The sequence below is a fragment of the Sphaerodactylus townsendi genome, unplaced genomic scaffold (genome assembly GCF_021028975.2).
Source record: "Sphaerodactylus townsendi isolate TG3544 unplaced genomic scaffold, MPM_Stown_v2.3 scaffold_23, whole genome shotgun sequence".
Taxonomy (NCBI): domain Eukaryota; kingdom Metazoa; phylum Chordata; class Lepidosauria; order Squamata; family Sphaerodactylidae; genus Sphaerodactylus; species Sphaerodactylus townsendi.
Genome location: NW_025950396.1, coordinates 1,072,861 through 1,095,667, shown reverse-complemented (window position 1 = coordinate 1,095,667; position 22,807 = coordinate 1,072,861). Strand labels below are relative to the sequence as shown.

At 47.3% G+C, this 22,807-nt stretch overlaps 1 protein-coding gene across 3 annotated transcripts in view; it reads left to right on the top strand.

Annotated features, from left to right (window-relative positions):
• The window catches only part of SIDT1 (SID1 transmembrane family member 1), a 59,968-nt gene that overhangs the window by 16,105 nt on the left and 21,056 nt on the right, over positions 1-22,807 (top strand). For all 3 annotated transcript variants that reach the window (XM_048482786.1, XM_048482785.1, XM_048482784.1), the window contains exons 7-14: positions 7,642-7,713; positions 8,055-8,148; positions 11,395-11,438; positions 12,836-12,907; positions 13,485-13,633; positions 16,619-16,692; positions 21,096-21,162; positions 22,709-22,782. In XM_048482786.1, the coding sequence (XP_048338743.1) occupies positions 7,642-7,713; positions 8,055-8,148; positions 11,395-11,438; positions 12,836-12,907; positions 13,485-13,633; positions 16,619-16,692; positions 21,096-21,162; positions 22,709-22,782 (646 nt within the window). The remainder of the gene's footprint in view (positions 1-7,641; positions 7,714-8,054; positions 8,149-11,394; positions 11,439-12,835; positions 12,908-13,484; positions 13,634-16,618; positions 16,693-21,095; positions 21,163-22,708; positions 22,783-22,807) is intronic.

Genomic DNA, 22,807 nt, shown 5'->3' with positions numbered 1-22,807 from the left:
GGCGAAAGACAAACAAGTCATAATACCTTGATGGAGACTTTTTCAGAGATTGCAATGACTGTGTTCATGGGGAACTGCATTAAAAAAGGATTCTTTGGGTCAAATTGATTAGAAATCCTAGAGCAGGGGTGTCCAACTCTGGTGCTTCAGATGTCCATGGACTACAGTTCCCACCATAATGGGAACTGTAGTCCATGAACATCTGAAATGCCAGAGTTGAATACCTCTGTCCAGTGGTGGGATCCAAAAATTTGTAACAGGTTCCCATGGTGGTGGGATTCAAACTGTGGCGTAGCGCCAATGGGGCTGGGCGGGGCACGATGGAGGTGTGGCCGGGAATTCCAGGGGCAGGGCTGTTGCAAGGACCCAGCCGCTGCACTGGTCCTTGGGCAGGAAACGAATGCACGCAGGCTGCCACGCATGCTGGTGCACCTCCTGCTAGACTGCTTCAAGTTCTGCGCTACTGCTGAGAGGAGGGGCATAACTAAGGCAAAAATCACGTGGCAAAATCACCAATTAGTAACCCCCTCTCGGCACACACAAATAATTAGTAACCTACTCTCGGGAACCTGTGAGAACCTACTGGATCCCACCTCTGCCTCTGTCCTAGAGGAGTCCTGCAAATGGACGTTGTTTAAATCTGGCGGCCAGGTCTACCACTGATAGGCCATAGTTGCCCTTTAAATATCATTGGGGAGGCTGATGTTCCATAGATCAGCTGAAGCCTGCTTCCTCTCCCCCCACCCCCCACCCCGCTCCTGCTGCCTTGGAGGAAGAGGCAGTGCCAGCATGCCAAAAACTATCATTTTCATCTCATTTTGTATTTTCAGAAAGGGCGTGATTATTATAGGAAATGATGGGAGGACATCTGATATTAATTAAAACGGAAGTGTTACCCAACACAGCTTTTTGATACAATAACAATACCCCCATCACTTAATGAAAACAATAACCATGCTCTTCCCTGCATTCCGAGATGGAATGAAAGTGATAATTATTGAAATTCATACCCCAATTACTTCGTGTGGTCTTTACATGAGTACATGATCTGTGTGAATGAGCCTGCCTACCAAATTGGACCCAGAGATCACACAAAGAGCCAAGCACAGTAAAGAAAATGTCCTGTGTTGTCCCCTTATCCTGCCTTTGGACAGAAGCTAACCGATAATGTCCCCAGATCTGATGACTAAGTGACCAGATTCTCAAACAAGCTTGAAAAGAAAGGGGAGATTAGGAATACTACAAAACAGGGAAAGATTATAAAACAATACAAAACACAGATCCCCTCAGTAGTAAAACTGGCTTTGAAACCATCACAAAAAGGGCAACAGTGGGTCATAAAATGAGGGTAAAATGACAAGGCTTCCAGCAGAGAGCATAAAACACCAATCAGGTGGGATACAGGCCATAGTGCAGAGAAGGGCAACGAGGATGATTGAGGGACTGGAGCACCTTCCTTATGAGGAGAGGCTGAAGCGTTTGGGACTCTTTAGTTTGGAGAGGAGACGTCTGAGGGAGGACATGATTGAAGTCTATAAAATTATGCATGGGGTAGAAAATGTTGACAGAGAGAAATTTTTCTCTCTCTTTCTTACAATACTAGAACCAGGGGGCATTCATTGAAAATGCTGGGGGGAAGAATTAGGACTAATAAAAGGAAACACTTCTTCACGCAACACATGATTGGTGTTTGGAATATGCTGCCACGGGAGGTGGTGATGGCCACTAACCTGGATAGCTTTAAAAAGGGCTTGGACAGATTTATGGAGGAGAAGTCAATCTATGGCTACCAATCTTGATCCTCCTTGATCTCAGATTGCAAAGGCCTTAGCAGACCAGGTGCTCAGGAGCAGCAGCAGCAGCAGAAGGCCATTGCTTTGACATCCTGCATGTGAGCTCCCAAAGGCACCTGGTGGGCCACTGTGAGTAGCAGAGTGCTGGACTAGATGGACTCTGGTCTGATCCAGCAGGCTAGTTCTTATGTTCTTATGTTCATTAAAAAAGAGGCTAGAAAAGATGGGTTCCAACTGTTCTCAGAAAGGTAAGCCGGAGCCAGAGGTGGGATCCAACCAGTTCTCACCACTTCTCTAGGTTACTAATTTTTTCTGAGTGCCAAGAAGGGGTTACTAAAGCCACCTCCCTGCCCAATAGGGACTGGAGGTGCGTGGGTGCGGCGGCGCCACTGTTTGAATTGGAACCTATTATTAAAATTTTTGGATCCCACCACTGGCCGGAGCTCATACTGGGGATCTTAAAAACTCCCATTTGCTCAACTCCCTGCAGGCTGTAAGTTCTAATAAATAGACAGCTACAAATTTGTGTGTGTAGAACTTGTTGTGCAAACGTGCAGAGCGGGGAATAGAGAGATAGTGAGTTTGTGAACATTGGCACGTTCTCTCCCGCCCCCTCCTCCCTAGCATTTCTCACAGCAGATGTTGACACATTGTGAAAGTCATCTTTGGGCAGTTTAAATTTTGCAGATTAACCAGCAGAAAGTGTTTTATAATCAATTCATGGCATAGAGACAGCTTCCCTCAAAGATGCATGCTTCTGAGCTTTGGAATTGATTCCGCACGAATCCCGGTGGTTGTTGATCGGATCATAATTCAACCATTTGTTGATTGACGTTTTACCTTACAGTTTGTGACCATAATAAAGATTGATGGAGTGTGCTTGTAACTGTGCCTCTTTTTTCTGTAAAAAGAACCCTGCCTTTTTTATTCAAAAAGCCCAGAGGACAGCTACATCTTAGTGGGATCCCTGTGCTGGTGAGGAATTATACAAGCATCTGAGGTATGGAAAACAGCTGCTGCTCGGAATGGCTGTGAGAAGGCAAATCTATAATATAAAGAAGAAATCTGGCAAGCGATTATACAAAGTGCAATAATTTAATGAAGTGCTCATTAGTGATCATACATATATCACTACACACAATACAACAAGCTGAAGTTACAGTCAAATTTTCGCAGACCAAACAACAGATAATATTATTATTATTATTATTATTTATTTGATTTAATATACCGCCCTATCCCCAAAGGGCTCAGGGCGGTGAACAATATAAAAACATATATAAACATAACATACAAAAGTTTAAAATTTTCATTCTAAAACAGTATCCCACGAACCCATATGCAACCCTCCCAAGAAGAATGTTGGGTCCCGATGATGTTAGGGACCCTATACAGCAGGGGGGAGGATGAAAGCAGGGCACCCTCAGCGGCTGGTCTTGCCGAAGGCCCGGTGGAACAATTCGGTCTTGCAGGCCCTACGGAACTCTCCAAGGTCCCGCGGGGCCCGGACAGCTGGTGGTAGAGTGTTCCACCAGGCGGGGGCCAGAGCCGTGAAAGGCCCTGGCCCGAAAGTGGAGGCCACGCATCATTGAGGGGCCAGGGATCTCCCAGTAAATTGGCCCCTCTGCTGAGCGCAGAGGCTCCACTCGCGGGACATATGGGGTAATGCGGTCCCGCCAAGGTACGAGGAGTCCCAGGCCGCTGTAAAGGCCTTAAAGGTCAACACCAACACCTTGAAGATCATTCTGAACTCCACTAAGAACCAATGAAGATGGTGCAACACAGGCTGAATATGATCCCAGATGGCACTCCCATTGAGCAGACATGCAGCTTCATTTTGGACCAGTTCTTTAGCCTTCCGAATCAGACCATCTAGGGAAGGCCCCCGTAGAGCGAAGTTACAATAGTCTAGCCTGGAGGTGACCGCTAATGGATCACAGTGGCTAGGTCAGCGTTGGAGAGGAAGGTTTAGCCAGCCGGCCGGGCTCTGTCGAGAAGATGGAAAACGCGAACTCCGGGTTGTATGGGCCACCTGGGTCTCCCCATTGAAAGAGATCGAATCCAGGTGGACCCCCCCCAAGGCTGGCGGACGGAGGAGGTCAGCGCCAATGTGACCCCCCTCCCACACCGGGCGGCTGGAATTCCCAATCTCCCCCCCGGCCAAGCCAGAGGATCTCCGTCTTCGATGGATTAAGTTTTAACCTGCTCTGTTGTAACCAACCAGCGACCGCCTCCAAACAATGCTGTAGAGCTGCAGGGGCGGTGACAGCTCCCGCCTCCATCGACAGAATGAGCTGAGTGTCATCAGCATACTGATGGCAGACCAGCCCAAAGCTCCGTACCAACTGAGCAAGGGGTCGCATATAGATGTTAAATAACAGTGGGGACAACAATGCCCCCTGAGGCACACCACAATGAAGCGGGCACCTCTGGGAAGCTTTGTCCCCACACCACACTTGCTGACTCCGCCCCTGGAGGAACGAGACAATCCATTGAAGGACAGTGCCCCGGAGGCGGCCAGGCGGTGGGCCAAAAGGTCGTGGTCGACCACATCAAACGCTGTGGTGAGATCTAACAACACCAGCAGCGCCGATCCGCCTCGGTCAAGTTGTATACGGAGCGTATCTGTGACAGCGCATTTCGAGAACCGCCTCTCCCGATCTCCATGCCCAGCACGGAAGCCGGACTGGAAGGGGTCGAAAGCTGATGTTTCATCCAGGAACCCCTGAAGCTCCTCCAACACCACTCTCTCAATTACCTTCCCAGAAACGAAAGATTCGGAGACGGGCGGTAATTGGCCAGATCTCCAGGATCTAATCGATGGTCTTTCTCAAGAGTGGGGCCGGACCACTGCCTCCCTTTCAACCCATCTGGAAAGACTCCTTGCTCAAGAGAGTCATTGATGATCTTCAACAGGTGGGTCAGAACTCCTCCCAGCAAGTTTTAATTAGCCAGAAGTAGGCACTGGATCCAGAGGACAGGTAGTAGGTCTAACAGCAGCCAAGATCCTGTCAACAGCAGCTTCGAGAGCAGGGGAAAACCGGGCCAAACAAGGGCCAGAAGACGGCAAGGGAGCCTCCAGTTCACTAATTGTAGTTAAGGTGGCAGGAAGGTCCCATGGCGGAGCGACGCTGACTTTGTCTGCAAAGCTCATAAATGCCTCTCACAGCTAATAGCCAATTCACGCATTTGTAGAACCCTCTGATAAAGAGGTCAAAGATCAAATTATCCTAAATAATTGTGCCGGGCCAGAGCTAGCAGATGCAGAGAGGAAGAGAAGAAAGCTCCTCTTCGCCTCCTTCGCCGCCATCTCATAGGCTTTCATAAACGCCCCTATAGGATATTCGCTAAGCAGCTTCGTCACGAAGCTTTCCTCCACACTTTCGCTCTAGATCGCCTGAGCACCCGCTTTCATCCTGGCGAGCTCCTCTGTATACTATGGAGCCTGCCGTGAACGGGGCGCGAGAAGGACGCCGAGAGCAACAGTCTCGATGGCATGAGAGAGGTGGGAGTTCCAACTCTCCACTTGCTCATCGAAGTGTGCCGGCGGAGTTCAGGGTCCCGCGCCAGCAGGCAATTCAGGAAACCAATTGGATCCATAAGTCTCTGTGGGCTGGCATAAATCGCCTGTCGTTTCTAGACAGGGGCGGGCGCAGCATGTCAAGCCGCAGCTTCATGGGCAAAGTGGTAATGGACCATGGCACTCTATCAATAGAGGATAACGACCAGATTAACTCCCGACCCAAAGAGACCAAATCCAAGCGTGTGCCCGAAGCCTCATGGTGGGGCCAGAATTTATTAAGGAGAGGCCTTAGAGTCGCCATGGATGACACTAAGTCCAAGAGTCGCCATACATGAGGCGGTGTCGACATGGACATTGAAGTCACCCAGGACGATAAGCCTGGGGAAACCCTCAACGCCCAGTCAGCCACCACCTCTAGCAGCCGCGATGAGGCGGCCGCCCCTCCGGTAAGCGCTAGGGCTAATCCGGGTACACCAGAAAGGACCGCAACCTCTCCATGGCCAACCACTCCAGGCCGACACACTCCATGCCCGGTGATCTCGGACGGGATCAAGACTGCCCTGAAGGGAATGGAATTGCGGGTGATGAACATTTGGGCTACACCCACCACCCCGGCCCTGGGTTCGAGATTGGAGGCATCGCTGAACTCTGGGGCTGACCCCGCTCCTAAGGCTACGGTCTACGCCTCTCCACGCATCTCCAGGTTTCGGTGACACAAGCCAGGTCCATTTGCAGATCTCCGAGAAAATCCCGGAGTACTGCGGTCTTATTGTTTATGGACCTGGCATTAATCAGCACCAGAGACGAAGCAGAGTGTCCCTGAACCCAGCCATCCTCGTTCCTAGGGATAGGTCGGAGGTCAGAAAGCAAACAAGCACATCTACTTCTCGTCCGCTGTCTATCATATGGCCGCCGCTTACCGCTATACTTACCCCGTCCCATTAGTGGTCAATCATATATCAGTACATGGAGTACAACAAATAGAAACCACATCCAAAATATCAGAACTGGATAGCAAAGTACATGTGAACATACAACATACATGTGTCAAGATTGCAAAGCAAGTGATGGGAAGAATATTGTAGTGGTCTAATGATATCAGATATTGGCATATATACAATGTAAGTCGCCATAAAAGTCTTTTCAATCTCCATCAGGTAAGTAAAGAAGAAGAGTTTGGATTTATATCTTCCTTTTTCTCCTGTAAGGAGACTCAAAGGGGCTTACCATCTCCTTTCCCTCTCCTCCCACAACAAACACCCTGTGAGGTGGGTGGGGCTGAGAGAGCTAGCTCCAAAGAACTGTGATTAGCCCAAGGTCTAGCCCAAAGAACTGTGACTAGCCCAGCTGGCATGTAGTGGAGTGCATAAACTAATCTGGTTCACCAGATAAGTCTCCACAGCTCAAGTGGCAGAGTGGGGAAACAAATCTGGTTCTCCAGATTAGAGTGCACCTGCTCTTAATCACTATACCACGCTGTCAATAAAGAATTCTTCCCAGCATCTCAGTGTCTTAATATCCTCTATGTATGTTAAATAGTGCCTGGCACAGGGCACAGAAAAAAGTTAGAAACCGTTTATTTGTGCCAAATATTTCTGCAGTCTTGTCACGTGTATGTTGTATGTTCATATGTGTTTTGTTGTCTAGTTTGTGATATTGTGGATGTGGTTTCTGTTTGTTGTTCTGCTTGTATTGATATATGATTGGCGATTATATGTTGTTTGGTCCATGAAAGTTTGATTGTGGCTTCAGCTTATGGTACGGTGTTTACTGATATATGTATGATCCCTATTTTTGTAGATGCACTCCATTAAATTATTGCACTTTGTTTAATCGCTTCCCAATAGTATCGGTGTGGTAGGTTTCTTCTCTATATTATAGATTCGCCCATGTAACAACGGCTCAGTTGAATCTCTGGCCCACCAATTACTACACTCTCAGATTCAAGGAAATCAGATCCAAGTATGTGAATCTTACTCCTCTACATTTACCCCATCTCCCCGATTTAATTAGATTACACTACTTGTTGGACAACCCTGATCCTTCTCTCTGTATGATAGCGGCAGACTTTCTCCTGGAAATTACCAAACGCCAGTAGATTTCCTTCGACCTAACATTTATTTCCTGTTTTGTATATGCTTTTTAATCCATTTTTATTATTGTTGTACTGTTGTCTATGCCAATAAAGGCTCGCTTGCTTGCTCTATATTATAGATTCTGTTCCACTACACCTTAGTTGTGTTTTTGTATGTGAGATGACAAATGCCAGAAATAATTCCCGTTTTCTCCTCTCTCCCTCCACCCCCGGCCTGGTCTCTGTTACAGATAAGACTAACCTTACTTGGAACCTCAAGCGGATGAAGAGTCTGGAAGTTACAGTTGTACCTTCCATTAAAGGTGAATGTTTCTGACCCAACTCTTCAGGATTAGTTTGATAAAGATGAGTGACCTGTTGAGGAGCTAACGTCCCTACAAAAAGTGGGTTGTGAAATGAATAGAAAATGGCCATTGAGTATGGAATTGCTTCTCTGTGGGCCGTGTAGCGTAGGATCCACTGCATCTGCTCCCTGCTGACCTTGTTTGGAGCAGACCAGAACAAAAATCTTCTGGGAATAAATGAGGTCTTTCCAGTTACCCAACGCTTGTTCTCACATTGGAGAGAGTGTTTCTAAGAGCAGAGAGAAAGGTGATGGTTTCCTCCCTGTGTGTTGACCGAAGGTCCCTTCTCCCTCCTGCAGCATCTGTTTATGTGAACGCCATCCTCTTCAGCTTCCTGAGTTTCTTCTCATTCTACTTGGGCTCACTGGTGGTTGCCTTTGTGCACTATATCAGGTGGGTGTGGCCTTTTAGCTGTGTCAGCACAATAAGCTCAGAGTTGATTCTCTGGTGAAGATACCCAAGTAACTGCTGGGGTGGTACAGTGAGGAGGAATCCCTGTAGGGGCTTAGCTGACCCTCAGCCACTGGGAATACAGGAGATGGCTGACGTTCCCCTCCTGGCCCTGAGCTATGGCTGCAGAGTCTTGACTTGGACCTGGCCAGTGGCAAGTCTGAGACTGTGATGAGATGGTTGGAGTACCTTGTTTGGGGTGACAAAATACCTTGAACTTGATAGGCACAGGGCAAGGCCCTGTCCACAGAGCAAAAGCTCTGACCGGTTACAAAAGTAACCATCCAAAAGCTTCTTCAGTGTTCAGAGATTTATTGTTTTCATTCAATTCTGCGCAGAAGAGGGAACTCTCCTCTGTTAGCAACATGGAGGAGGTTCAAGGGGCTGTTGCTTGCGTAACATAAGGTATACCCTCTTACAAACATCCCTCCTTGTCTTCTGACCATTGGTTTGAGTCAAGAAGACGTACAGACGAAGTGCTTCTCACCCCACCTTTCACCACACCTTGCCCATTCCCATATTTGGTGAAACTTAAGTCAAAAACACCTTGCGTAAAAGGTTTCTATAACAACTACTGGTTTCTATTTTACCTTTTTCTGTATTTGTGAGCTTCTGCTAATTCCTTGGTGGGGCCCTGTTTTCCCAAACCACCTGAAAAACTCAGTGTCAGGCTGCCCCATGAGTTTCGTTTCTTCCAACTAAAGTAAGCTTCTGAAGTGCTTGGTGCCCAGTGAATTACTCTCATATAACTTGTATGATTAAATACAATGGCTTAAAACATCATAAACTATATGTCCATATCAAACTGGTCTTGGACCTGCCATTTATAGGAGTGCTTCCATTTTTGGAAATGAGGCCTTTGCCTCAGTCTCCATTTACTGAAGCGCTTCCATTTTCTTCAGTGAGGCCTTTGCCTCAGTCGTCATTTACTGAAGTGTTTCCATTTGCTACAGTGAGACCTTTGCCTCAGTCATCATTTACTGAAGCGCTTCCATTTTCTTCAGTGAGGCCTTTGCCTCAGTCGTCATTTACTAAAGCGCTTCCATTTTCTTCAGTGAGGCCTTTGCCTCAGTCGTCATTTACTGAAGTGTTTCCATTTGCTACAGTGAGACCTTTGCCTCAGTCATCATTTACTGAAGTGCTTCCATTTACTGAAAAGAGGACTTTGCCTCAGTTTCATTTACTGGAGTCACTCTAGAAATGAAGACTGAACAAAATCACCCTCAACTGATTTGGCACTCTCACGAACAGAGAAAAAGAGCGCTTTGTAAAAATTGTTGCTTCATTTCTCTTCAGGATGATTCACGTTTTCACAACCAATGCAGAGGTGGGATCCAGCAGGTTCTCACAGGTTCCCGAGAGTAGGTTACTAATTATCTGTGTGTGCCGAGAGGGGGTTACTAATTGGTGATTTTGCCACGTGATTTTTGCTTTAGTTATGCCCCTCCTCTCAGCAGTAGTGCGCAGAACTTGAAGCAGTCTAGCAGGAGGTTCGTGGCAGCCTGCGCCTGCATGCATTCGTTTCCCGCCCAAGGACCGGCGCAGCGGCTGCGTCCTTGCCACAGCCCCACCCAGGAATGCCCCGCCCCCGGAATGCCCGGCCACGCCCCCATCGTGCCCCACCCAGACCCATTGGCACTACGCCACAATTTGAATCCCACCACCATGGGAACCTGTTACTAAAATTTTTGGATCCCACCACTGAACCAATGTGGTTTGTAGGTAAAATGGGTGTTTTTGGAGCTTGTCAGGTGCTGAGCCCCAAAAGCATCCTTACATGTTTCCTCCTCACAAGAGGAAGATGGAATTCAGCAAATAATGTTCTAGCATCCTTTTTCTGGTTCTATCTAATGCACCTGTGCATTGCTGTATCTTCTGGATCCAGTTCAAACAGTTTTTCCCCAGAGAGCTGATTCTCACATGGCAAAACCCTTGTGTTCCTTACCTGGATCTTGAACAGACGTGTTCTGTTACCAGCAGGAAGTTCAATTTCCAGGCCATGTGAGCTTGATGCTGTTCAGAACCAAAGTGTGTGGAAGGGGCTCTCGTCTACTTCCTCCTCCTCCTCCCTCTGTGTTGTTTTCCCAACCTAAAATGACCTATGGGAGCTTTTAAGTGCCCATCCAGGAAATGCACACGAAATGATGTCTACATGTAAGTTTCCCCAACGAGTCATATACTGGCAATCGGAGGCTATTTCAGATTGGGGGAAACGATGCAGTGGTGGGGAAGGGGAAGATGAAGTCCCTCCTGCTTGTGCGCTGTAGGTTGATTCTGCACAACAAACGTATCACGGGCTGCAGTCGATATAAAGGAACCTGTTTTCCTTTTACCCATTCCCATGTGTTCTGTGAGGGCAGTGATTGGAGCCGATGGAAACAATCCGGGTTGCTTTCGTACCTTCGCATGGAGACGCACCTCTTTTTAAAAAAATTTCCTGCGACACAAGTGTAGCTACTCAGGCATGCAAAAATGAACCCCTGCAGCCATGCCAGTCGTCTCACAAGACCATTGGCTGCACCTGGGTAGCTGGGCATATGCAACCCGCAAAAAGGGGCCTTTCTGCAATGGCAGGGCAGTGGCAGGCAGATTCACCCTGACCACAGGCAGCGTGGTGGAAGGGTGGGAAATAAAGCAACTCCTGCCTGGCCGTTCACACGAGAGCGGTTGCAACCTAGAATTTTTCAAAAGTTGGCTGGTTTAGTGATTTTCGAAAATAAAATGGGATAGGCTTGTTTTGGGGGCGGAACCAGTGCAAAGTCCTCCTGCCCCTGGCCAACGGATGATATAGGCCCCTTCCGCACACGCAAAATAATGCGTTTTCAAACCACTTTCACAACTGTTTGCAAGTGGATTTTGCTATTCCACACAGCTTCAAAGAGCACTGAAAGCAGTTTGAAAGTGCATTATTCTGCATGTGCGGAATGAGCCATAGTGTCCTACACCCGTTATATTTCCCCTGTGTGGAATCAACTATAGTCTCAATCCAGATTTGGCCTGGAAATTGACTTCAGGGGTAGGTTTGACCCCAAGTCCTCTCGATGCCCATATCGCTACCACGCAGACTCGGTAATGTGTGACTCAGTCTGACCCTATCTGGTGGGCTTTTCTTTGCTCTTTCTTTGTTCGGGGGTGGTGACGGCTGAGCAGTTTTGATGGGTAATTAACCTTTTTCGTGGTTGATTTTAGGGGCTGGAGGACGAGTTTCAGCGGAGGTGCCAGTCCTGATGAGGGTAACTGTGATTCTAACTCACTGTGGTAATAACAGAGAACGATAGAAGATCCTTTCAGCGTCCAACCCCCTGTCAAAAGCAGACGTGCCTGCAAAACCCTGACCTTTCTCTAGTCTGCTCTTGAACAAGAAAATGGGGCAGGGATGAGTCTGAGGTTACTTCCTTCTCACCTGGACTGGGGAGGGGGAATAAAGCTGCCCACCATTTCCCTCTCACTCCTCAGATATTTTAGATTTTCTGTGGCCAGTGTGGCTGCCGTCTCTTCAGGCCCGCAAGAGGCCCTTTGGTTTCCTTCCATTTTTTGGCTGAAAGGGGGAAAAAAACAGTTTAATTCTATCACACCTTGCTAAGGCAAACAGCAGTGACGTGGCGGCAGCTTGTCAGGAGTGAGTCATACTTACCCCCTTGGACTCGAGGAAGTAGGGTGAAAAAGCTGGGAGAATGCTTCAGCTGACTCTCTGCCTCCCAGCTGTCGCTCAAAGGCCCGCCTGTACTACAAAACGATCACTCAGGCAGTCTGAGGGCTAGTTGCTGACACATACAACGTCGTGGACCGCTTCATATGAGTATCACAAGGGTGGTAAAAGCGGGAATGTGGGAGCTGTGTTCTCTGGACTCCACAGCAGTCCCTCAGCTCCCTTTGGAGGGACAATGGTGTGAGGCACCCATTGTCTCCTCCCTTCAGTGGGGGAATTGAAACTACTCCCTTCAGTGGGGGAATTTCCTCAACTGTCAAGCGATGCATCCTTCATCCAGCAGTGGCGTAGTGGCTAAGAGCAGTGGCTAAGAGCAGGTGCACTCTGATCTGGAGGAACCGGGTTTGATTCCCAGCTCTGCCGCTTGAGCTGTGGAGGCTTATCTGGGGAATTCAGATTAACCTGTGCACTCCCACACACGCCAACTGGGTGACCTTGGGCTAGTCACAGCTTCTCGGAGCTCTTTCGGCCCCACCCACCTCACAGGGTGTTTGTTGTGAGGGGGAAGGGCAAGGAGATTGTCCTACAGGAGAGAAAGGGAGGATATAAATCCAAACTCCTCCTCCTCCTCCTCCTCCTCCACCTCCTCCTCCTCCTCCTCTTCTTCTTCTTCTTCTCCTTCTTCTTCTTCTTCTTTCCTCAGAAGGACATCTAAGTGCACTTATCTCCCTCTTCGCTATCACCTTCCTCTTGCCCATTCAGTGGTAGACATGCAATTCAGATTCCGGTTGGGGTAGATGTCAGGAAAGTGAAAGACTTCACAACATAGATATAGAGGGGAAAAAAGAGAACGGCACCAAGATCTTTCTCCAAGGCTCCTGGGTAATGCCTCCTTCGGCCCCTTCCAGACTTGTGTTCTGGGGGCTGTGGAGCAGTCAAGTGAAAATGGAAAGCCAAGCACTGCTCTGTTTTTCACAGCAGGTTCTGGGACTGCGACGACTTCTCAGCCGATCACTGTCACCAACACTGAGGGAAGCAGTTACGGAGCTATAGGTACAGTACAGAATCCCAGAGACCCTGTCAGGTACAACTGTGAGGCTTGTGGAGCTGGGGCCCATTATATGTGTTCGTTTTTGAGAGCTGCGGCTTAGAGGAGATTTCCAGATGCTAATCTGTGAGAGACCCAGTTGAGGGGGAAAGCTTTTGGCCTCAAGAAGGCCTGTATGCAGGACATGGAATCATGTGTGAAGTGGATTTATCCATTCCTGCCAAAATTTTGTGCAAGATTTAAAACCGGAGAAATACACCACGGATTAAATCTTCGGACAAAAATTCGTTTGCATGGGTGAAGCTCATTTAAGAAGCCGACCCTTATGAGAGCTCTGTATGGACATGATTTTCATCAAGCAGCTAGGGATGTGGTGTTAACAGAAGGGACTCTGCCTGAGCCAGCCACTTTGAGGAGAGCTGTAGTAGTCTGCTACTCAACTACTCCACATAGTTCTCACAAAAATACCCTCCCCGCCCTAGTCCACCAGATGTGATTTTATGGGCTTTGCTTCAGGGCAAGGAGCCAGTGATTTATTCTTCCAAACCAGGAGAATTTCTAATAACCTTGCCTTATTTTCAGATGAGTCGAGCTCTAGTGGGGGCCAGCAACTATCTCCGTTGGACCATAAGGCCGCTTACGGCTCTGACACAGACAGCTCAGTGGAAGAAGAAAGCGATTTTGACACAATGCCCGAAATTGAAAGCGATAAGAATGTCATCCGCACAAAGGTAATCCTTCGTAGGTCATTTGTTACAGCAACCTCTCCTCTCATCTACCCCCTCCCTCCATTTCCTCGTATTTGGGATTGTCCAAGTTCCCTCCTGGTGTGAAGCATCCTGAATCATTTTCATGGGGGCATTTCAGTTAGACCAGTGATGGCGAACCTTTTCGAGACCGAGTGCCCAAATTGCAACCCAAAACCCACTTATTCATCGCAAAGCGCCAACATGGCAATTTAACCTGAATACTGAGGTTTTAGTTTAGAAAAAATGGTTGACTCCGAGGCTCACGTTTCTCGGGAGTAAGCTTGGTGAAGCAACTGTTCAATGCTTCGAATGGGTGAATCACGACCCTAGGAGGGTTTACTCAGAAGCAAGCCCCATTGCCAGCAACCGAGCTTACTCCCAGGTAAAGGATCGTGCCCAGGCTAGCCTAGATGTGTGTGTATAGAAAATCACCCCCCACATGATGAACTCTGTGCACATGTGCCCACAGAAAGGACTCTGAGTGCCACCTCTGGCACCCGTGCCATAGGTTCGCCATCACTGAGTTAGACCTTTGTCTGGAAAACCTTACTTGGCATTCTCCCTCAAGGGTTTCAGACACCAAGTGAAACATTTTTTATTTCAATGACATTTTAAATGAACCAGGTTTTAAATTTTGTCTTGTTTTTAAAATTAAAACATTTAAATCCCAATCGTTCCTCATGTTCAAGGTAGTTTACAACAATACCATGTTTCCTTGAAAATTAGGCAGAGTCTTATATTAATTTTTGCTCCAAAAGATGCGTTAGGGCTTATTTTCAGGGGATGTCTTATTTTTTCCCATGATTTTGTGCGCCCCCCCCCCATGTGACCAGATCAGCTGCGCTGGGGAATCTGTAACTAGGGCTTATTTTTGGAGTAGGGCAGTGGTGGCGAACCTATGGCACTCCAGATGTTCATGGACTACAATTCCCATCAGCCCCTGCCAGCATGGCCAATTGGGATTTGTAGTCCATGAACATCTGGAGAGCCATAGGTTTGCCACTCTCTCCCTATTCAACTCTCCCTATTCACCCACCCCCCTGAACAATTCAAACCCCCTTAAAAGTCCTGGAAAACAGACAGGCCTTACAGCACTTCCTGAAGATCTCAAAGGAGTGGGCCCCCCTCAGACATGCCCTTTCCAAAAGGCAGATGACGTTGTTGACTTGATAGCTCTTTTCCTCAGGCTGAAAGCATGAGAAGGGTTTCAGCATCCCCACTGCATCTTCTGTCCCACAAACAATCCTTGTTCCCAGAAACACAGCAACAACGAAGGATTCCCCACTGAGGCGGATTGAACACGCGATCCGCTCAGGGGCTATCCTGATTGGCTGTTGCGTTGTGTTGGGGTGGAATTTTTTTTAAATTTTCAAACTTGCGAATCCACGTCTCTGCAAGCATGCACAGAACAACCCTATGCGGAAACGAAGAAACGGGCTATTAAAGCAAAGCCCTGTTTCCGAGCACTTCCATGTAGTCGGATCCTCGTGGATACGACGTGTAGCACTGCTTTGTATTGCCTTCTACTCAGTCAATCAGTCAAAAATGGCCCCATGTTGCTTCGTATCCACATGGATCTCTGGTCCGCGAAATAAAAAAAAGGCTGCTCGCGCATCGCGCACAACCCACTGCGTTCTTATTGGATGGGAGGCTCCACGTCACTACCAGCGGCGGGAAAAACGAATCCGGATTCACCTCCCCCCAACTTCCCCACTGCTCCAGATTGCCCACACATTTTTTGAAAAGGTCTACTTTCTTGCAGGTTCTACAGTAACATGTGCTGGGGGATGGGGGGAGTGCCAGAAACGGGATGAATGCGTGTTCGGCGCTGGTACAGTGGGGAGTTCTGCTGGAAACCTGGATATTTTGTGTGACGGGCACGCATCTAATTCTCAGTGGGGGAACGACCTTTGTATGAGCTGAGATGTGCATGCAAATGAAAACTTATACCAAAAATAATACTTCGTTGGTCTTAAAGGTGCCACTGAACTCTAACTTGTTTCTGTTGCTTCAGACCAACGAGGCTGCCCTCCTGAATCTATGCACTAGAAAATGTTAGTCACCAAAGACTGGAAGGCAATAAGTCCATTCAAGGAATGATTGAGGCAAACTTGGGTTGAGCTTCTTTATGGCATCCACTTCTTCACAGAGCAGAACTTTATTTGCCCTTGGAGTTGGCATCATGTCCTCTTCCTTTGAAGAAGGAGATTGTCCTTCTTACGTGTACCTTGCAAGGTAGAAAAAGGGGCTTTTCAGCTGAAAAGTTCTCTGTGTTGTCCCTGTCATAAGCTTTTTGCAAACCTTTTTCCAGTTCCTTCAAAGCGTTGCCAACTATACCACTTCACTGTTTGCAGTGGTGGGATCCAAAAAATTTAGTAACAGGTTCCTATGTTGGTGGGATTCAAACAGTGGCGTAGCGCCAATGGGGATGGGCGGGGCACGACAGGGGCGTGGCCAGGCATTCCGGGGGCAGGGCATTAATAATTTCTCTGTCACTGTAAAAAATTCTTACTGTAAAAAAAAAATTCCTAATTTCCAGCTGGTATCTTTCTGTCCATAATTTAAACTCATTATAGCAAGTCCTATTGTCTACTGCCAACAGAAACTACTACTTCTCCTCTAATTGACTGTCAAATACTTAATACTTTCAAATACTTAATTTTGTTCCTAGAAATCAAACGAAGAATACTTTCCTTAAACAAGGAACTTTACCATATTACTAAAACATGTTTTTAAAACAGCCCAACAGGGAGAATTATCCCGTTTTCTACCTTCGCTAACCAGCCACATAGGAAACAACAGGACTTTATGATTTTTGGACCTAATGGAATTTCTAACGGAAAAGCAGACCAGATTAGTAACCCCCTCTCGGCACACACAAATAATTAGTAACCCACTCTCGGGAACTGGTGAGAACCTGCTGGATCCCACCTCTGACTGTTTGTCTCTGTTTGTCTCTCTTTCTAGGTATTTCTCTATCTCTCAGATTTATCTAGGAAAGACCGGAGGATTGTCAGCAAGAAGTATAAAATTTATTTCTGGTGAGTGCTTGACTATAAACTCTCTCAAGGCTTGGTCTTTTCGAAAAACACTGTGCTTGTTATGTCCCACTTTTCAAGATGTTAACAACTGTTGCGGTTGCAATTTGACATTTCTGATTTGAGTGTGAGAAAACACCATTTCTTGGGAGCTGATACAACAACTGGAGGAGAATGTCGCAGTTGTGCGCAGTGGACAGCCAACTCACATGGCAAATAATCTAAATTGGCTGGAAAGGTCCCATGTTCTACGAGTCAGAGGCGTAGCTGGGCCAGAATGCGCCCAGTGCGCACTCTGGCTTCCCCCCCCTGCAGCGCCCCCCGCAGCACCCCCCACACCAGCAGCGCCTCCCCCCCACTCCCTGGGAAACGTAGTTCCTACCAGAACAGGAAGGCCTGTTCTCCAGTCTGCTCGGTTTTCTAAAGTGAGTGTGGGGGGGGGGGTGCCGCAGCGGGGCGCAGGGGAAAGGAGAGGGGCCGGGGGGATTTTGCACCCCCCACGTGACCCAAATCCGTGCGCCCGGTGCGTTGCGCCCCCCGGGTCCCCTGGGAGCTTCGCCGTTGCTATGAGATTCTGTTGGGGTCAACACCCTTCTAAAATTAGATTCCTGTCCTAGAGTGATAGTTAATGCAGAGCTCTAGGAATTTTTTTACTTGGCGCCTAATCCCACTTTACCGTATCTCTAGGTATGTAAAGAAATATCTGAATGGTAATATGAGTATCTAAGATTGACATGATTTTTTTAAAAAATTCACTCTGAACAATCCAAATGTACCATCTTGGTTTAACACACAATACCAAAACACATACCAGTAATAATATGTAATGGGTATTTGAAAAAATCTACTTCTGTTAATATCTTAGTGACCCGCCCAGAATACTCTTTGAAAAGGCATTCTATCCATTTTTATCTTGCCCTCCCCTTCTCTTGATGAGCATATGTGCCTCTTCCCCCCGCCCCCATCGTCCTCACAACGTTTTATGGATGGGCTCTTCACACATTATAGACACAGGCTGGATCAGGGGGTTTCCTTCCCATATTAGACAACGCAGTCACAAATGTGTTGTGGGTTATCCTCAGTTCCTGTGCATGGGGAGCCCAGTTAGAATTGTGACTGTGGTGTACATGGAGAGGAGTTTGAATTTATATCCTCCACCCATACCCTCTCTCCTGTAAGGAATCTCTAGGTGGCTTATAAACCCCTTCTCTTTCTCTTCCCATAACAGGCACTTCTGAGATAGGTTGGGCTGAGAGAGTTCTGTGACTAGCCCAAGGTCACCCAGTAGGAATGTAGGAGTGGGGAAACAAATCTGGTTCACGTGGAGAAGTGGGGAATCAAGCCTGGTTCTCCAGATTTGAGTTCATCTGGTTCTCAACCATTTTTCTAGTCTGAAGTAGTTTGGGGGCGGGAGGGAGATGCAATTCTGCTTGCTGGGGCAACCTATGTCCATCCCTGGAAAGACATGCGTTTGCCCAAACCACATGCCCTAGGACTGTTTTAGATTGGGAAAATGGAGCACAGCGAGAGCGGGGTGGGACTAAAATGCCTTCTCTGTCGTTCTACGGTTCTGATCCTAATGGAGCACAGCATTTGCAGGCCTTGAGAATGTGAAACTCAGGCGTGATTGGGCTACATCGGAGACAGAATGAGGTCCTCAAATTTAGTAATGTGTGAAGAAACAAGTCTGTCTGTTCCAGGTTACACAGAATACTTCATGGCTGAATAGGGATAGGAACATGAATCGCTGATTGTTTGTTTACCGGTATTTTAATTTTATTTACTTTGTTTATATTCTGCCTGCGTTTCCAATGGGGGCCCAAAGGGGTTTACATCATTCTCGTCTCCTCAGTTTTGTCCTTACAGGTCGAATCCCCACTACTGTCTTAGCCATGTTTCAGAACACAAACTAACCAGGTTTGAGGGACGACCTCCCCATTGCTTGCGAGGCAGATACCGTTTCTGGCTCTCATTCTCCCTGTTAACCCATGTTCTGGCAGGACCTGGTTGCAAGTGGCATAGACCCCATTAACACGGTTCAGAGCTGATCCGAGGGGAGGGATGAGGGTTGACACCCTGACTCGTTTCCCACCCTGGAGTGTGAGGCAGAATTTGGGCAACCAATCAGCACTGCGATGCACACGCAGCCTTTCCTTGGTTTCGTTTCCGCTTTTGCAGTTGGCCAGCAGAAGGGGACGCAAACGTTAAACAATCAAACGTGTAACTTTGAATCGTTCATGGTTTACACAGGTAACTGTTTGCACAGTTAAACAGTCAAACGTTAAACTTTTACCTGCTTTTTAAAATCATGCCCCTACAATGTACGTTTCCGCAGTGGGAAAAGGTCCCGTCGCATTAAGGTACACCAGCCGATCAGCGGAGACCGGCGAAGTGAGATCGCCTGGTAGTGGGGATTGCTAAGAGTTCTGCCACCGGGTGTGTCTGCTGTGTGCTCGCTGGGGTGGGGAGGGAGAAACTCCGATGAAGAGGACATGGTTTCACAATGAACAGGTTTGGATCTGTGTGCAAATTTCAAGTGGGGATTTGACCACAAACATCCTGTGATGTACATTAGGCAAGACTGTGTAACTGGCCATGGCAGGGTGGGATTTTTGACCTGGGTTTCCCAGATCCTGGTCCAACACTTTAACCCCTACACCACACTGTTCTAATGCACAGCTCTGACCTCAGCACCACACTGGCTGTGCACAATAAACTATTGCCATTTCAAGCAGTTACATACCCCTAACCGTGCAGTTGGCATTACTTGAAAATGATGAGCTGTGGAGGTCTTTATATCATCTGCGAACTACTTAACACCTCAAAGTAGCTTTTTAGTGGGTGGGATGGTTTCAGTCCACGTAACCGAGGGGAGGTTTGGGGTGAACACAGTCCTGACAGACTCTCGGTTGTGCCGATTTCTCTTGGCACGTTTCTGCTTCCTCAGCCATCTCAGAACGGGCATGACCATAACGAAGTTGTAATCGAGAAGTGGTTTTGTATATGGGCATTTGAGTGAATTAATTCAGTTACTCATTCTGAGTCTTGTGAGGGATATGAAGGGATTTATACGAGGAACCGCCAACAAGTGTCTACATATTGGGCCGAGGTAAATGTAGGGGATTTGAGAGAAATGAATGCAGGAGCTTCAGCAGGAGGCGCTGTCCTGCATTTCTTGGAAGACTCCTCTGTCAGGGGTGAAAGTAACTTAAATTGGGTCTAGGAAGAAGATGGGAGGTATCAGTCGAATCACTTTCCTTCAAAGTACTCTGGGAAATACTTCCCAGTACTTCCTGCAGCCCCAGCTCTCTGTTGCTGAACAGATAAATTGCTTTGTGAGAACATCGGAGTGAGGTGGACCAATTGCTCTCATGGTGCAGGGAAAATAACCTGGTTCTTAATACTAACAAGACAAAGGAGCTTATAGTGGACTACAGAAGGAATAGCTCAGGAATTCAGCCCTTGACTATAAATGGAGATCAAGTAGAGCGGGTGGCTAGTTTTAAATTTCTGGGCGTTATGATTAAAGAGGACTTGACCTGGGGCGTACAGACTGCCGCGGTGGTTAAGAAGACCCAGCAAAGACTGTACTATCTGAGACTTTTAAGGAAGCAACAACTGGATGGAAGAACTCCTGAGTGCATCCTTTTACCGCTGTGCTATAGAGAGTGTCTTAACCTACTGCATCTGTGTATGGTTCTCCAGTTGCACAGTGGCAGATAGGAAGGCGCTCCAAAGGGTGATCACTACTGCACAAAGGATTATCGGCTGCCCTCTCTCCTCCTTGGAAGAACTCTATAATTCCCGAAGCCTAAAGAAAGCCCAAAATAATCTGAGAGACCCGTCTCATCCAGCACACTCTCTTTTTGAACTGTTGCCATCTGGCAGACGATACAGGTCTATCAAAACTAGGACAAAGAGGCTTAGAGACAGCTTCTACTCTAGAGCTGTGGCTATGCTGAATTCCGCGGCTTCATGTTGATGTGTTTGGGGCTGTGTAGGGATGGGTGGAGGAAGGGGAAAGTGAGGATGGGGTATGAGTCTGAAGTTGTGTGCATCGAGGAATGCTGCTGTAAATTTCGTTGTGCGTGCACAATGACAATAAAAATGCTTATGCTTATGCTTTTGTTGACCTGTCTTGGTTTAGCTTAAAGGTAGGGGATGATGGGAGATCTCGAAGTTGAAGGATTGATAAGATGGTGGTACAATTATCCCGTAGAGGGATAAGCAAAGTTTATAACAAGTCAGTGCTTGCGCCCTTATGCCATTCACCTTTGCCCCTCCCTGCGATCACAGGAATGTTTTCTTTTTCTAAGTGCATTTCAGTAAGAAAACCAGATCCCTCTGAAGCCCGAGGGATGGTCTTCTCCCACAACTAACCCTCTTGTGATCTCCTGGCCTTTCAGGAACATCATCACCATCGCTGTCTTCTATGCCCTGCCCGTGGTCCAGTTGGTGATCACGTACCAGACAGTGAGTTTTTCTATCCCGTTGCTTTTATTGACCAGCATATTTGAGCGCTCATTTATACGTGAGTGTGCATTCAAAGATCCTTAAACCCCACAACTAGCTTACGCAAGAGTTTCACTGCACAGGCATTGTTTTTATCCCTTGCCTGAGAACTTGCAAATTCAGCTTGATCTTTTTTGCCAACAGAACATATATCAAGTAGAACTGAATGTCAGGATGGTTCAGAATAATTGTCTGAGGCAGCAGAATTATATTATCTGGGCAAAATCAAACTGACCCCATCTTCTAAGGGTTCAAGAAGGCTGCTTTGCCCCTAACATCTCCCTTCTAAAGAAAGATCTGAGAGTTTATCTAACCATTTAGGTAATGAGTGACCTGTCTTCATTCCCTTCCATTGTGTAATGTTAGTGGCCCCGGATTGGGGCTGAGATCATAGTACTAAGAGGAAAAACAAGGTCGTGTTTGTTATTTTCCTCTGGAAAGATCCTTAAATTTCGTTCCGCTGTTCTGCTGAGGAAGTTGTAAGCAGTCATGTCAGATGCAACCCCCCCCAACCCCTCCCCCGCAAAAATCATGGAATAACCTTTTTACCGAGGCCAACCCAGATGATGCAAAACACTGCAATATCGTCCACCTCTAATGAACGGATAGAGCGTTCGAGGAAAGTTCCTATCGAACCTGATGGGTGGCGTGGTATTTTGTGTCATTTGAGCAGGCCTCAAGACAAGATAACATTTAAAAGCAGAGTTAAAATTATGACATCAGCCCATCAAAGTCTCTGTTAAACATTAATCATAGAATTAACACTGTTAGAAAGACTAGATCAGAGAGAGCTAATGAAAGATTTGCCCCTTCAGAAGTAACCATCGAGTTTTGTCCATTAATAAGTATCAAAGAAGCTCATGTTTGTTTATTCTTTGATAAAATGGGGCTACAGTCCTTAATAATATCTCCCTTAAATCTTTATGCAGTTGACAGTCCAGCAGGATATGAAACAGGGAATCAGGGCGCCCACATCCACCGATTCAGAGTCTCTCTGAATACGGAATTCGCTGGTATCTGCCATGAGCTGGCCCTCAATAAAAAGTTGTTCCATGATTTTGTTTCTTCTGCCAACAAGGAACAATTTGTTTAAGATAAGGGGAGAGCTCTGAAAACTCAGTAATGCTTAATTCCAAGCGGTGAATTTCCCTATAGGGGATGAATCTAGCCAGGGGTGGCCAACCTATGGCCCTCCAGATGTTCATGGACTACAATTCCCATCAGCCCCTGCCAGCATAGCCAGTTGGCAGGGGCTGATGGGGATTGTAGCCCATAAACATCTGGAGCACCATAGCTTGGCCACCCAATAGACGGTTGAATACTGGTAGATGGTGCAGAAGTTATGCTAGACTTGATGTCAGGCATAGCAGTTTTTCTTCCTGCTTTCTTCCGTTCATCCCAACCCAGCTCTGCCTTTCTTTCTACTGACCATCATAACTGAGAAGCCATATAAGCAACGCAGAGTAACCTCCTTCCCTTGAGCCATTTTGTGCCCCTCACTTTTCAGGTGGTGAATGTGACAGGAAATCAGGACATCTGCTATTATAACTTCCTTTGCGCTCACCCCTTGGGGGTCCTCAGGTACGTGTGTCCCCTTGAACTGTGT